This window comes from Carcharhinus amblyrhynchos, chromosome 5 (genome assembly GCF_965287045.1).
Source record: "Carcharhinus amblyrhynchos chromosome 5, sCarAmb.v2.hapA, whole genome shotgun sequence".
NCBI lineage: Eukaryota > Metazoa > Chordata > Chondrichthyes > Carcharhiniformes > Carcharhinidae > Carcharhinus > Carcharhinus amblyrhynchos.
Genome location: NC_137328.1, coordinates 122,269,024 through 122,285,574, shown reverse-complemented (window position 1 = coordinate 122,285,574; position 16,551 = coordinate 122,269,024). Strand labels below are relative to the sequence as shown.

General features: G+C 45.2%; 1 protein-coding gene across 8 annotated transcripts in view; it reads left to right on the top strand.

Moving 5' to 3' along the window:
- Window positions 1-16,551, top strand: part of htt (huntingtin) — a 216,068-nt gene that overhangs the window by 47,770 nt on the left and 151,747 nt on the right. For 5 of the 8 annotated variants that reach the window (XM_080189498.1, XM_080189497.1, XM_080189499.1 and 2 more), the window contains exons 10-12: window positions 2,847-2,894; window positions 10,698-10,778; window positions 12,548-12,912. In XM_080189498.1, the coding sequence (XP_080045624.1) occupies window positions 2,847-2,894; window positions 10,698-10,778; window positions 12,548-12,912 (494 nt within the window). The remainder of the gene's footprint in view (window positions 1-2,846; window positions 2,895-10,697; window positions 10,779-12,547; window positions 12,913-16,551) is intronic. The other 3 variants (XM_080189503.1, XM_080189502.1, XM_080189500.1) reach the window with 1 other exon arrangement.

Genomic DNA, 16,551 nt, shown 5'->3' with positions numbered 1-16,551 from the left:
GTCTGTCACTGGTGGGGCCAATTCGAAATACAGATTAGGATTGCGGCAGAATACTTATCCAAGAGAGATGGAGAAGTTAGACCATTTTGCCTCGTGCTAGGTATTTCTAGCTGCTCTTTAATGAGTTTGTGAGGGTCTTTTCTGCCTCTGATTTCCTAACATACTAAAGAACAACACAGCACGGGAAACAGGTCCCTCGGCCCAACAATCCCGCACCGCCATTTCAACATTGAATCCCCTTTTCCACCCATGACCCTGGTGAATCTCTGGAATTCGCTGCCCGTTGAAGTGGTGGAGGCTGCCTCGCTAAATATTTTTAAGGCGCGGGTTGATGGGTTTTTGATAAGAGAGGGGATTAAGGGTTATGGGGAGAGGGCAGGAAAGTGGAACTGAGCAGCGACAGATCAGCCATGATCTTATTGAATGGCGGGGCAGGCTCGAAGGGCTAGATGGCTTACTCCTGCTCCTATTTCTTATGTTCTTATGTCTACACTAATGGCACTCCCCATTGGAAACCAGATTGAGGGGATACTAATTTAGGGACAATTTGTTACACCAATCAGCCTAAGAGCACATCTTTGGGGTGTGGGAGGAAACCGGAGCACCCGGAGAAAACCCGCGCAAGCACGGGAAGAATGCGCAAACTCTCTCAGACACTGGCCCAAATCCATGTATCTGCACAGCAAACAGTGAAAGTCACTGAGCTATCGTGTTGCCCATCAGCTGGTCCAGTTTAAGCGTACACTAATGATGTGAAGCACTAGGCTACTCTCAAAACATCCAAGAGCAGCCCTCGCACGACCCACCGCGTGTATGCCCCTTGTTGGACTCTGTGTTCTGTGTGTCAATCACTCTGTGAACATCCTTCCTGACAGCTGCCGTAAACTTATCTTTATCTCCCATCTAGTTTGAATCTTTTTTAAATTCTTTCATGGGATGTGAGCATCACTGATAAGTCAAGTATTTGTTGCCCATCTTTGCCCTTGAGCTGGGGGCAGTGAGTTGTCCTGTTGAACAGCTGCATCCATCTGGTATAAGTACACCCACAATGCTGTTAGGAAGGGAGTTCCAAGCTTTTCACTCACTGACCACGAAGGAATGGGAATATAAGCATCAGAATGGTGTGTGGCTTGGAGGGAATTTGTAGGTGCTGGTATTCCATGTTTTTAAATGGCAGGTTTCTGGTTTGGTTCAGTTTCTGGTCAGTGGTAAGCCCCAGGATGTTGATAGTGGAGGATTCAGTGATGGAAATGCCATTGAATGACACAGGGCAATAGTTAGATTCTCTTGCTGAGGATGTTCATTTTGTGGCATGAATGTTACTTGCCACTTACCATCAAGCTTGAATATTCTGCAGGTCTTGTTGCATTTGGACATGGATTGCTTCAGTATCTGAGGAGTCGTGTCATCATCTGTAAACGTCCCCATTTCTGACTTTGTGATGGAGAAAAGGTCATTGAAGTAGTTGAAGAGGGTTGGGCCTAGAAACACCTGTTGTGATGTCTTGGGGCTGAGAAGATTGGCCTCCAAATACAACAACCATCTTCCTTTGTGCTAGATGTATACCTTAATGTCAAGGGCAGTCATTCTCACCTCATCTCTGGAATTCAGCCCTTGTGTTCATGTTTGGACCAGGGCTGTACAGAGGTCAGCAGCTGAGTGTCCTGGTGAAGTCCAAACTGAGCATTGATCAGCAGATTATCGCTGAGCAAGTGTTGCTTCATGACACTGTTGACAAGATCTTCCTGCTGATGATGGAGAGTAGATTGGGGTGGTAAATGACTGGATTGGATTTGTCCTGCTTTTTGTGGACAGAACATAACTGGGTGTGTTTTTACATTGTTGGATAAATGCCCATGTTGTAGCTGTACTGAAACAACTTGGCTATGGGCTTGGCAAGTTCCAGAGCACAAGTCTTAAGTACTAATGCCTCAAATTTGTCAGAGCCTTTAGCCATTTTTTGGAAATCACATGGTGAATTGAAGAGATTGTTTTACTTTAACTTGAAATAATGTTCCCGATTGCCACTATCATTTTGCAGTTGTACATGTTAGCAAAGTCCCTTCTTGATACATTGGCTCTTATTAGTAACAGTCTCGGATTTAGTACTTGCAATCTTTTGGAAGAAGCTAGATGCTCGCACACGTGTTTGGTACAGGTGATTGATCTTTTCTTGGTTCAATCCTATGCTTAATGATAAAGCGCATGCTTACATCTGCTTCTGTGGCTAGCTTGGCTGACCAGCAGACACTCTGCAAGTTGGCAGCCTGTCAAGCCTATAGCTTGAGGGGCACTGCTCTGCATTCAAGCATGGCTGACCAGCAGACACTCCCGCTCTTACCGCCTGCCTGCATCTTCAACCTGGAAGGAATTGCAGGTTGATGGTCAACCTGTTTGACCTCTTCATGAACACATCTTCTGTGGCCATTAGTTCTGGACTGGGACTCGAACCCAGAGCTCCTGGCTCAGTGGCAAGGTGCTACCAATTGCATTACAACACCATCTGGTTGATGCCCACCCAGGATATCCCTGCTTCTGGGTCAGTATTTTCTGTCCAAATCATAGTGCTGCAACTTCAAATCAGATGGCTTCCCTGGGCTGTAAATAGGTTGAAGAGTCTAGAGATTCCAACACCTGTAAGTCAGGATTTGTCAGCAGTGTTTCCATTTTGAATGCACAGATGTAATTTACAAGGAAGTGATTTCTCTCTCGATTTTTCTCTCTCAATTTCTTTTAAATATGTTCTGTATGGATTAGCATTTTAAGTTAATTATGGGTTGCAGACTATCTTTATAGCATGATATTTCTTCTATCCTCTTTTTCTTGTTCTATTCTGTTGCATGCAGCTGGAGGGGGTTCTCCATGCAGTCCTGCTATCCTCAGGAAGCAGAAAGGTGACTATCCACGATCCTTATATCTGTTATTAAACTGTGAATTTCTAGCTGTCTTCTTCCTTCTGTCCTTTAGCTACCTTACAGATGTGTTACAGACTGTGTTGCTGTCGCTAGGATTTCAGTTAAGCTTGTGTAATGATGGATGAAATTTTCACAATTCAGAAAAATGCCCAAAATTAACATTGCAAATTTTACACTTGCTTTGGCTCTGAGAGCTGTCCATACTGTGGTTACCAGTCTTGTAGGTATTTGAATTATAAGAATATACCCTACTATATTAAAGCCCATTGAGTTTTGCGAGGCTTAGTGGTACCAATATCCAAGTGACAACGCTGCTTTGCGTTACGGAAGACAACTGGGTACCAGAAAACTTGGGAACTATATTTGGCAAGGACCAACTCGGCCTGCGGTAAACTCAAATTCCTCCATGTTTTTGAGTAAGGCAAAATCATAGCCATCAAAAATGACTGACTCCAGAGGGAAATTTGTAGGCTTTGAGGTGGAGTAGTTCTATTCATAGGCTATTGCTCACGCACAGTTCATCATAGCACCCTCTTAGAGAAACTAATGACAATAAATGTCAGTTCTCCCAACATTGAACAGGGACATGCCTAATTAATAAAAATGTTTGTCTAATGTAGTTGGAAACTTTGTAAATTGGGCCCTTTTTCTTTCAGCTAAAGGAATATTTGAAGCGCTTTATGATGGTTTGGGAAAGTGATAATCACAATATAATTTCACTGCTTCTCACCATGTTCCTCCATCACCATCTTTCTCTGTCTTGCTTCCTGAAGGCGTGTCTGAGATTACAAGTGAGGAATTATGTACCTGTAGGGTCATGGCCACACCATATGGAATAGTGCGTGTTTTAGGAACATGGCTGCCACTTTTGTATGTTCTTAAAAAACGAAATGTGTTTTGGAGCTGCACCAACTGTTCAATTTAGCTAGTTGCTAAAATGTATTGAACAACTGGGGGGAAACAACTGTAACCATGAGGAAATTTCTGTCATGAGGCACTCTCCTTTTCGTGTGGTTTCTGTATGATGTGGGAACTGGCGGACCCCAGGGTCCTTCCCAGTGACCATGTCTGCAGTAAGTGCAGGTTGCTGGAGGAGCTCCAGCTCAAGGTGGATGAGCTGGCCTCTGAGCTACAGACACTGAGGCTCATCAGGGGGAGAGAGGGTGCCCCTAGACTGGCTAAATCTAAGGGTCAGGGACAAAAGGGGGCTGCTGGGAGGAGGAAGGGGGGTGAGGAGCGGAGGCCTCAGCCTCTTAATCTGCATAACAGGTTTGAGGTTCTTGCTTCCAGTCTGGAAGAGGACGAGGCAGGTGAGGTTGGTGAGCAAACTGCACACGGTACAGTGATGCAGCAGGACATAGGCAAAGAGAAGGGGAAAAGGAACGTAGTAGTGATTGGGGATAGTGGGGTGAAGGGTATTGACACTGTCCTTTGTCACAATGACAAAGTGCACAGAAGGGTGTGTTGTCTGCCTGGTGCTCGGGTACAGGATGTCGCAGCTGGGCTGCAGAGGAATCTGGAGTGGGAGGGTGAGAACCCGGTCGTTGTAGTACATGTGGGTGCCGGCGACGTAGGCAAAGTGCGGACTGAGGATCTGGGGAGGGAGTATGAGAAGCTGGGAATGGAATTAAAAAGTAGAACCGACAAGGTGGTCGTCTCTGGGCTACTGCCTGAACTGAGTGCAGACGGGCGTAGGGTTGACAGGATAAAGGAAGTGAATGGGTGGCTCAGGGATTGGTGTGGGAGGAATGGGTTCGAATTTATGGGGCATTGGCACCAGTATTGGGGTAGGTGGGACTTGTTCGGGCGGGATGGGGTTGGTCTGAATCGTGCTGGGACCAGAGTGTTGGCGAATCGAGTAAAGAGGACTGTAGACAGGGCTTTAAACTAATTAGGGGGGGGGGAGGGTGCGAGGGTAGGTGACGCTACGAGGTCTAAAGTTAAGGATAGGGTACAGGTAAGGGAAGAGGCCAAGGATGTCCCAATTGGTGGCGTTACGGCAAATAGGGTCCAGGTGAAGGCTGGGATGAAAGCGCTTTATCTGAATGCACGAAGCATTCGGAATAAAGTGGATGAGCTGGTGGCGCAGATCGACACAAATGGATACGATCTGGTGGCCATTACAGAGACGTGGCTGCAAGGTGACAGGGACTGGGAGATGAATGTACAGGGCTATCAAGTGTTTAGGAAGGATAGGCAGGAGGAAAGAGGGGGTGGCGTAGCTCTGCTGATTAAGGATAGTATCAAGGTGGTAGCAAGGGATGATATCGGAGCCAAAGAGCAGAACGTGGAATCGTTGTGGGTGGAGATTAGGAACAGCAAAGGGAGGAAGACGCTGGTGGGTGTCGTCTATAGGCCCCCGAATAATGATCTGGAGGTGGGGCGGGCTGTTAACACGCAAATAAGTGCGGCGTGCAGGAATGGGACGGCAGTAGTTATGGGAGATTTCAATCTGCATATTGATTGGTCGACCCATGTTGGACGAGGTGGGCTCGAGGAGGAGTTCTTGGAATGCTGCCGGGATAATTTCCTTGAACAGTGTGTGTTGGAGCCGACGAGGGAGCGAGCTATCTTGGATCTGGTGCTATGTAATGAGGCGGGTAGAATTAGGGACCTTGCGGTGAAGGATCCTCTTGGAGAGAGTGATCATTGTATGGTGGAGTTTCTGGTGCAGATGGAGGAGGAGAAAGTGGGTTCCCGGACACGCGTCCTTTGTTTGAATAGAGGGGAGTATGGTAGGATGAGAGAAGAATTGGCAAATGTGGACTGGGGGAGTGCGTTGGAAGGTAGGTCTGCTGAGGAGCAGTGGAGGATCTTTAAGGAGATCTGTCTTGGTGCTCAGCAGAAATTTATTCCGATGGTTAAAAAGGACAGTAGGAAGAGAGGTAATAAGCCGTGGATAACGAAGGAGGTGAAGGAAAGTGTTAAATTAAAAGCGGAGGAATTTAGAGTAGCTAAGAGCAGTGGGCGAGAAGAGGATTGGGAAAGGTTTAAATGTCAACAAAGATTGACAAAGAAGTTGATAAAGGAGGGTAGGAGAAGCTATGAGGCTGGGCTAGCACTTAATATAAAAAAGGATAGCAAGAGTTTTTATAAATATATAAAAAGGAAGAGGCTGGCTAGGGTGAACGTTGGTCCTTTAGAGGATGAGAAAGGGGAGCTAGTGGTAGGGGATGGGGATATGGCTAAGGTCTTGAATAACTTTTTTGTTTCTGTCTTCACGGAGGAGGACGTGAATAATTTGCCGGGTGTTAGCGATGGAAAGGTGGTAGGAATGGAGGGTCTTAATGACATTACTGTTACTAGAGAGGTGGTGCTCGACAGACTGGAGGGGCTGATTGTGGACAAGTCCCCAGGACCGGATGGAATGCATCCGATGGTTCTGAAAGAAATGGCGGAGGTTATAGTGGATGCCTTGGTGGTTATTTTCCAGACGTCGCTGGATTCCGGGGAAGTGCCGGAAGATTGGAAAACGGCTAATGTTACGCCGTTGTTTAAGAAGGGTGCCAGGCAAAAGGCGGGGAATTATAGGCCGGTTAGTTTAACGTCTGTGGTAGGTAAAATGTTAGAATCCGTCATTAAGGAGGAAATTGCGAGGCATCTTGAAGGGAATTGCTTGATAGGGCAGACGCAACACGGTTTCATTAAAGGGAAGTCGTGTCTGACAAATTTACTGGAGTTCTATGAGGATGTGTCTAGGGCAGTGGATAGAGGAGAGCCGGTGGATGTGGTCTTTCTGGATTTTCAGAAGGCGTTTGACAAGGTACCTCACAAGAGGTTATTGCAGAAGGTCAGGGGACATGGAGTTGGGGGTAGGGTGTTAGCGTGGATAGAGGATTGGTTGTCAAATAGGAGGCAGAGAGTGGGGGTCAATGGGTGCTATTCGGATTGGCGGTTGGTGACTAGTGGGGTGCCCCAGGGGTCGGTGCTGGGGCCTCAGCTATTTACCATTTATATAGATGATCTGGAGGAGGGAACCGAGTGCAGGGTGTCGAAATTTGCTGATGACACCAAGATTGGGGGAAAGGCAAATTGTGCGGAGGGTGTGGAGAGTCTGCAGAAGGATCTAGATAGGCTGGGCGAATGGGCCAGGAAATGGCAAATGGAATTTAATGTTGGCAAGTGTGAGGTGGTCCACTTTGGTAGGAAGAATGGTAGGAAGGACTATTACTTACGTGGCGAAAAACTGCAGCAGGCGACGGTGCAGAGGGACCTCGGGGTCCTTGTGCATGAGTCGCAAAAACCCAGCTTGCAGGTGCAGCAGGTGGTCAGGAAGGCGAATGGGATGCTGGCCTTCATAGCGAGGGGGATTGAATATAAAAGTAGGGAGGTCTTGCTGCAGCTGTATAGGGCATTGGTGAGGCCGCAGCTGGAGTACTGTGTGCAGTTTTGGGCGCCGCACCTGCGCAAGGATATTTTGGCCCTGGAGGGAGTGCAGAGGAGGTTTACTAGGCTGATACCGGAGTTGAGGGGATTGAGCTATGAGGAGAGGCTGAATAAACTAGGCTTGTACTCGTTAGAGTTTAGAAGAATGAGGGGAGATCTCATTGAGACGTATAAGATGATGAATGGGATGGATAGGATAGAGGTGGAGAGACTCTTCCTGCTCAAAAAAGACAGTAGGACTAGGGGGCACAGCCTCAAGATAAAGGGGAGGCGGTTTAGAACGGAGTTGAGGAGGAACTTCTTCACTCAAAGGGTGGTGAATCTCTGGAATTCTCTGCCCGTTGAAGTGGTGGAGGCTGCCTCGCTAAATATTTTAAGAAGCAGGTTGATGGGTTCTTGATAAGAGAGGGGATTAAGGGTTATGGGGAGAGGGCGGGAAAGTGGAACTGAGCCACAACAGATCAGCCATGATCTTATTGAATGGCGGGGCAGGCTCGAAGGGCTAGATGGCCTACTCCTGCTCCTATTTCTTATGTTCTTATGAATGGATTGTGATGCTTAGCTCTGCACTGTAATAATGCTGATGATGCTGCAATGCTGCTTGACTTGATGTCATATTGATTTTTACTTGTGCATTTCATTTCAACGTTATTTTGCCTTTTAGTTAATTTGAAATTAAGCGAATAACTAAGTGCTGGGTGAGTGTGTGATCAGATAAATAGTTCAACAGAGAATCTTTCAAAACTAGTGTGGATACTTCATCATACTTAGAACTTGCCAACAATAGCCTGTGATAGGCAGAGTTTTGGTGTCTTGGGATTAAAGGATGTAGGAATGGGCAGGAGAATGAAGTTGAAGCCCTAGGTCAGCTATGATCATGTTGAATGGTGGAACAGACTTGATGGGCCAGGAGGTCTACTCCTGCTCCTATTTTTGTGTTAGTCACTGTACTGTAAATTGGTTAGAATCGTAGAAAAACTACAGCACAAACAGACCGTTTGGCCCACAAGTTGTGCCGATCATCTCTCTACCTACTAGGCTTACCTATAACCCTCAATCCTATTGAGTCCCATGTGCTCATCCAGAAGTCTCTTAAAAGACCCTAACGAATTTGCCTCCACCACCACTGATGGCAGCCGATTCCACTACCCTCTGAGTGAAAAACTTAACCGTGACATCTCCTCTGTACCTACTCCCCAGCACCTTAAACCTGTATCCTCTTGTGGCAGCCATTTCAGCCCTGGGGAAAAGCCTCTGAGAATCCACCTGATCAATACCCCTCAACATCTTACACACCTCTATCAGGTCCCCTCTCATCCTTCATCTCTCCAAGGAGAAAAGATTGAGCTCTCTCAACCTAGCCTCATAAGGCATGCCACCCAATTCAGGTAACATCCTTGTAAATCTCCTCTGCACCCTTTCAATGGCTTCCACATCCCTCCTTTAATGAGGTGACCAGAACTGAGCACAGCACTCCAAGTGTGGTTTGACCAGGGGGTTATACAGCTGCAGCTGCATGGTTACTCGCATGCAAAACACTTTGGAACAAGCTGGGGCTTTTGTCTGTAGGAAAGACTGAAGCCTTTTGGGTTATGAAAAGTTGAGTAGGTGCGGAAATGTTTCCACTTGTAGGGGAGATCAAAACTAGGGGCCATAACAATGACACTAATGAATCTAATAGGGAATTCAGAAGATGCTTTTATATCTAGAAAATCTCAATCAGAATCTGTGATGCCCTAACCGTGTTAGGGGTCGTGTGTTTTAATGGAAAGAAACATGGTTTCACGGTTTGCACGTGCAGATTCAAACAACAACACAACAGGTTTTATTGAAGAGCTGCACTCTGCACAGAAACTGAAAGTAAACCAGAGAACCCAGACCAGTGAGCTATGAACCTGTATCCCTAGTTCACCTTGTCCTTTATACCCAATGCCCTACTATTAACTGAGCAAGTCTTGCCCTGGTTCAGTCTAACAAAATGTATCGTCACATTTATCTAAATTAAACTTCATTTGCCATTCATCAGCCCACTGGCCCAATTGATCAGGATCCCATTGCAATCTTAGGTAAAGTTCTTCACTGTCCACTATGCCACCAAACTTACTAACCATGCCTCCCAAATTCTCATCCAAATCATTAATATAAATGACAAATAACAGTGGACCCAGCACCAATCCTTGAGGCACACCACTGGTCATAGGCCTCCAGTTTGAAAAACAACTCTCGACAACCACACTCTCTCTTTTGTCATCAAGCCAATTTGTGGCAAGAGGATTTAAGCAAGTAGTAAGGATGTCTTACGCAGTTATACAGGATCATGATGAGGCTGCATCTTAAGTATTGTGTGCAGTTTGGTCTCCTAGACAGAGGAAGGACATTTTTTGAAATTGAGGACGTCCAGCGAAGGTTCACCAGACTGATTCCCGGAATGGCAGGACTGACCTATCAAGAGAGAGTGGATTAACTGGGCTTGTACTGGCTGGAATTTAGAAGATTGAGGGGGGAATCTAAGGAAACATATAAAATCCTGATGGGACTGGACTACATGTGGGAAGAATGTTCCCAATTTTGGGCAAGTGCAGAACAGGGTTTGGGGGGGGTGGGGGGGGCGGTGGCGTGGTGTCACCACCTAAGAATAAAGGATAAGCCATTCAGAACTGAGATGAACAAGATCTTCTTTATTCAGAGTAGTGAACCTGTGGCATTCTCTACCACAGAAAGCTGTTGGAGCCAGTTCGCTAGATGTATTCAAGAGGGAGCTGGACGTGGCACTTGTGGCTAAAGGGATCAAGAGATATGGAGAGAAAGTGAGAGTGGAATATTGAATGTACGTGATCATCCATGATCATACTGGTGGTGCAGGGCCGAATGGCCTAGTCGTGCACCCATTTTCTATGTTTCTATGTTTGCACTTTATGACTTCCAGCACCACCACCTTTGTAATATGCACACACCTCAAGACAGCACTATTAGTTAACTTAGAATGACTATATATCAAAATCAATTCATTAAGGGCGTTATCAGAAAGATATCATTGAAAACAGTAAGAACTTGAATTTAAACAGCATCTTTAACCTAGAATGGCATTTCTAAGCCTGGAGGGAAAGGGTTTGAAAGTACAGTTATTGGAAATGCAGTGTGCTTTATACGGCGAGGTAAGGAAGTTGCAGAGACAATCTGAGAATGCATTTGTACAGTGTGGGTAATGAATGCCCAGATTTTTGGGTGCATTAGGAAATTAAAATTGTCCAGCAGTGGCAGGTTACAGTACTTGTTCAGATGGTTTGTTCAGAATTTTTTTGATAACTTAAAATAACCTGCTTGTCACTTTGGTGGAATAGTTATGTTAAATTTACATTTGGGAACTTCATTTTTACCCAATATGTGCGTTAACAGGCAAAATGGTTTCTGGAGAAGAGGATGGACTTGAAGATGATGCAGAGACCCGGTCAGAAGTCAGCACTACCACTTTTCCAGGTTTGTGGCCCAAGGGCAGTTCCTCTGCTTATTTTTCCATCCCTCATAATCCTGCGCAGTCCTTTTCAGTTGCTCGTAAGACATTTTCAACCTCCATGATCAATGGACTGTTTGATTTGGTGTAAAAGAATGAGGTGGTTTCCATTGCCTTCTTCATGCGCACTTAAAGAAAACACAAGTTCTCTTCCCAAAGGATTCTCCACATGTAAGCAGCTGCCATTCCTCCAGGTCTTAGTTCTTCTGCCATCACCACTGAAAATTTACTGGTTTTGTGGCTGAACCATGGTGCGTAATCATGAGCATGGGATCCTTACTGAAGCCTGGGCAACCTCCAAAAAAAAGGAAGGGGCGACCATCCCTGAAGTCTCAAATGACCCTGTTTTGCTGTTGTAAATACGTGTAACAATTGTCACTAAGTCTTTTTTTGTTCATTTATGAGATGTGGATGTCGCTGTCTAGACCCATTAATTGCCCATCCCTTGTTGCCCTCGAGCAGGTGATGGTGAGCTGCCGCCTTGAACCGCTGCAGTCCCTGAGGTGGAGGTACATATGCACCGCTGTTAGGGAGGGAGTTCCAAGATTTTGACAGTGACAGTGAAGGAACTGCAAAATGGTTCCAGGTTAGGGTGGTGAGTGATTTGGAGAGGATCTCCAGGTAGTAATTTTCACAGGTATCTGCTGTTCTTGTCCTAGATGGTTGTGGGATTGGAAGGTTCTGCCTTGCTGAGTTCCTGCAGTGCATCTTGTAGATGGTTCATTCATGGCAGGTTTCCTTCCATGAAGGACTAATGGGTTTTTATGACTTTTAATTCCAGATATTTTATTGAGTTTTAAAATTCTACTGTCTGTCATGGTGGGATTTGAATCCCAGTCCCCTTGAGGGTACCTTGGGTCTCTGGATTTGCAGTTGAGTGACAATTCCACTATGCCACTGCCTTCCCACTAGTAACCTGCAGCTTTGTAACCACACTGACTCCTTCCCTGAATACTGTACAGCTGGTATGTGCACTCCTCCAGTACAGCTCAAGTTCTGGGTAAACAGAGGCCCTGACTTTTCTGCAGGGATTTGCCCTGAGCTACTGTGACCTCAGTGGGTGATTAGCAGAACTGCTGCAGGAATAACAGAAGCAATCGCCACTTGATCTGTTTCCCATTGAAAGCCAGCCAGCAATCCTTATAACCCAACCAGTGATTGCAATTGTTCTGCTAACTGCTTTGTTCAAGTAGATGTGTTGCCATAATCTTTCAGGTTCAAGGCCCATTCCAAAGACTTGAGTGCAAAATCTAGACCCTTCTCATCCTTCCACTGGACAATGATTTGATTTGATTTGATTTATTATTGTCACATGTATTAGTAAATAGTGAAAAGTATTGTTTCTTGCATGCTGTACAGACAAAGCAGACAGTTCATAGAGAAGGAAACAAGTGTAGAATGTAGTGTTACAGTCATAGCTAGGGTGTAGGGAAAGATCAACTTAGTGCAAGGTAGGTGCATTCAAAAGTCTGATGGGAACAGGGAAGAAGCTATTGGTACGTGATCTCAGACTTTTGTATCTTTTTTCCAACAGAAGATGATGAAAGAGAATGTTCAGGCTGCGTGGGGCCCTTCATTATGCTGACTGGAAAATCATTTTGTCGATGTGCCACATTTATATATTGGAATTCATAATAGTGTGGAAACCTATAAGCACATTGTGTATCCTTATTATCTGCTGTTTATTTTTACATGTATATAACAGTTAATGTGTTATTTTCACTCACACTTTCAGGTTCAGTAAACAGTGAAGGTACTGTTGATGTTCCATCACCTACTGCCTTGGGGTCAACAAGCCCAGTGCCAGATTCTACTGGGCATGATATCATCACTCAGCAGCCACGTTCCCAGCACACTCTACAGTCTGCAGAGTCTGTCGATCTCAATAGTTCGGCAACATCTGACCTGACCGGCTTGACAGTTGAAGGGGATGTTGATGAGGCGCTGAGCCGAAGTTCCAGTCAGATCAGCACCATCCAGTCAGACACCAATGCAGATCAGAATGACCGCACCAATCAGGCTATATCTCCACTCAGTGAGAGCTCCCAGACGACCGAGGGCCCAGATTCAGCCGTGACCCCGTCCGACAGTTCAGAGCTTGTAAGTGTGCAGCGGGCAGAGGGGGGGTCCCAGACCTCCACTGAGGGTCCCGACATCTCTCACAGCTCCCCCATGGAGGGCTCAGACTCGGATACTACCACTTTCTCTTCCAGTTCCTCAGCTAGTCGTGGTGAAAAGGTCAGCAGCTCACAACCATTGAAATTGCTTAAAAAAAAATTCCCCTCCCCTCAAATTGTCCCTCTGCCCCATCTGTGGCTGGGAGGGCTTCAAGCTTCTGAATACCAATCTGATGCTTGTTGCAAGTTGTACAAGTGACCCAAAGTCATTCTTCCTCTGTTTTTTCTCTCTATCACTCTATATCATTCATGTAATAACCCGTCCCCTCTCTTCTCCATTGCCCCCTCCCTCCTGTTGCGCATCCTCTCTCCCCCGTGTTACACCTCATTGCTAAACTCAAGAACATAAGAACTAGGAGCAGGAGGTGGCCATTTGGCCCTTTGAGCCAGCTCCACCATTCAATGAGATCATGGATGATTTTTTTGTGGACTGGCTCCACTTACCCGTCCGCTCCTTTACTGATCAAAAGTCTCTTTCTTTAAAAATATAGAATGAGATAGCCTCAACTGCTTCACTGGGCAGGGAATTCCACAGATTCACAACCCTTTGGGTAAAGAAGTTCCTCCTCAAATCTGTCCTAAATCTGCTCTCCCTTATTTTGAGCCTATGCCATCTAGTTCTAGTTTCACCTCCCATTGGAAACAAACTCCTTGCTTGTATCTTATCTATTTCCTTCATAATCTTGTTTCTATTAGATTCCCCCTCATTCATCTAAATTCCAATGAGCATAGTCCCAGTCTACTCAATCTCTCCTCATAAGTCAACCCCCTCAACTCCAAAATCAACCTAGTGAATCTGCTCTGCACCCTGTCCAGTGCCAGTATATCCTTTTTTAAGTAATGTACAAAGGTGCTGGTGAGGCCAGACCTGGGGTACATCTGCTTCATAACCTCCCTGTTTTTAAGCACCATCCCTCCAGCAATGAAGGACAAAATTCCATTTGCTGTCTTAATTACCCATTACGTCCCCTTCTCCATCTGTCCTGGACCCCACTTTTTCTCCCTCTCTCTCACTGCACCTTCTCATCTCTTGTTGCACCCCCACTTCCTCAATAAGTCATTCCAACCCCTTCTCTCCCCCTTGTTGCTCCCACCCTTTCATTGCACACCACCTTCACCCTCTTGCTCTCTAAATAAATGCCTTCCCACTACATGAGCCTTCTGCACAGTATCATGAATGAATTCAGGAGCTTGGTGTGCATGGTTCCTGATGCTAGCCCACATTGCCACTGCTGCATGCTGGCCTGAATGCTGAGAGAAGTCGAGTTTCCTTGAATAGTGCAGTAACCATCCTCTATCTTTATTTGTGGGCTTGTAGCATGCAAACATTTTTCATCGGGTTGAAATTCCTTCAGAGGCATGTTGAGAAAGGATTAAGTTCAAATTCTAAGTACATAAAGTAAAACGAATGTTGCCTCTTAGTAAGGTGACTGTGACCATTTCACGTGGACTGGCACTGTCTTGAGAGTAGAGTAGAACATAGATCTCATGTTCATGCATCCCTGCTTTTGCCCAGGATTAGTTCTATTCTGTTTTAATCTTTTTGAATCTGTGTCTGCTGATTGAGCTGTATGTTGTTTAGTAATTCTTCTCACTTTACTTTCTCGATGTTGTGCCTTATTTAATGCTGCTTGTCTCCTGGTTTTTACATTTGTAATGTCTGCGTACTGATTTTGATGTAACGAATGTCTAAATTTTCATGGATAGATGACAGCGACAGCAAAATTAATCCTGGCAAATCTTTTTCTGTTAAAATTAAATTCTGGAACCATACCTGTCCAAATGTGCATCTCAACCATTGATGGATTTCACTGGTGACAGAGGTTCCACAAGTGCACTGCTGCTTCATCAGATAACATCGTCCTGAAGACAAATGCTGGAACTGCACAGCAGGTCTATAGCATCTGATGAGCAAAGAAATGCCATTTAGTTGCATGGCAATCCTCCAACTGATCTCAGCACCCGACCTGCTGTGCATTGTTGTTGCTATGTCAGCACAAAAATAATGTACAATTTTATAGTTTACTGTCATTGCCGTCTTAAACGTGAGACACCTTGTCCTCCAACTCTAGTTTCCCCACAAGGAAAACTTCCTTCCAACTTTCAGTCTGAAGGTCCCTCAGGATCCTGTATGTTTCAATAAGATCACTTTTCATTCTTCTAAACACCAAAGGATGCAGACTCTGCTCATTCATCATCATCTCATAAGGTAACCCCCTCAGCCAAGGTAACAGTGAACCTTCTCTGAATTGCTTTGAATGTATTTATACACATCTTAAATAAGGAGGCCAAAACTGTACTCAGTGCTCCTGACATGGTTTTGCCAACACCTTGTACAACTGTAGCAAAACACCCCTACTTTTATATTCCATTCCTCTTGCAACAAACAATAACATTCCATTTGACTCCATTAACACTTGCTGTACATACGTACTAACTTTTTACTGATGGATGTATCAGGGCACCTAGATCCTTCTGTACCATTGGGTTCTGTGATCTCTCCCCATTCAAATAATATTCTGCTTATTTACTCTTCCCGCAAAAGTGGACAAGTTCTCGTTTTTCCAGACTATACTCCATTTGCCAGATTTTGCCCACGCATTTAATTCTGCAGACTCATGATGTCCTTTTCACAACTTGCTCTCCATTGACAGCACTTTCTAAACCCACAATCTCTGTCATCTAGAAGGACAAGTGCAGCAGATGTATAGGAATAACACCACCTGCAAGTTCCCCTCAACATGGCATCCTGTCTTGGAACAATAGTGCTGTTTCCTCACTGTCACTGGATCAAAACTCTGCCCTAACTGTGGGTGTACCTACACTACGTGGATTGCAGTGGTTCAAGAAGGTGGCTCACCACCACCACCGTCTCAGTGGATTATCAATCAAAGTACTGGTCAAGTCAGTTTCTGACCATGTCCCATTAAAAATAATTCGAAAAAGTCTCTCGTATCTTTGTCATCAGCAAATTTGGCAAACATATATTTGGTCCTTTTATCCAAGTCATTGATCTGAATTGTAACTAATTAGGTAATAGGTCCTTTTAGTGCTCCAGTCATCACATCTTGCCAAACTGAAAATGACCCCTTTATCCCTCCTGTATCTTTTAGCTAACCAATCCTCAATCCATACTAACAAGCTCATAATTTGCACAGTAGCATTTGATGTGCCAACTTGTCAAATGCCTTTTGAAAATCTAAGTTCACAACACCCATTACTCCCATAGAGAAGACACAGCACACAAGGAGGCCTTTCAGCCCATCTTGTTTATGCCAGCCCAAGGATACCTGATAGCCCTTTCTACTCCCACCTTCCTGCACCTGGCCCATAGCTTTAAGCTTTTAAAGTGCAGATCCAAATACTTTTTAGTGGAATTATGGTCTCTGCCTCTACCACCAACTTGGGCAGTGAATTCCAGACACTCACCATCCTCTTCTTAAAAAAAAGTTCTTCCTCATGTCCCCTCTACGCTTCTGCCACTTATCTTGAATCTATGTCTCCTGGTTCTAGAATTCTCCACCAAGGGGAACAATTTTATCCTGTCCACTATCTCATCTGC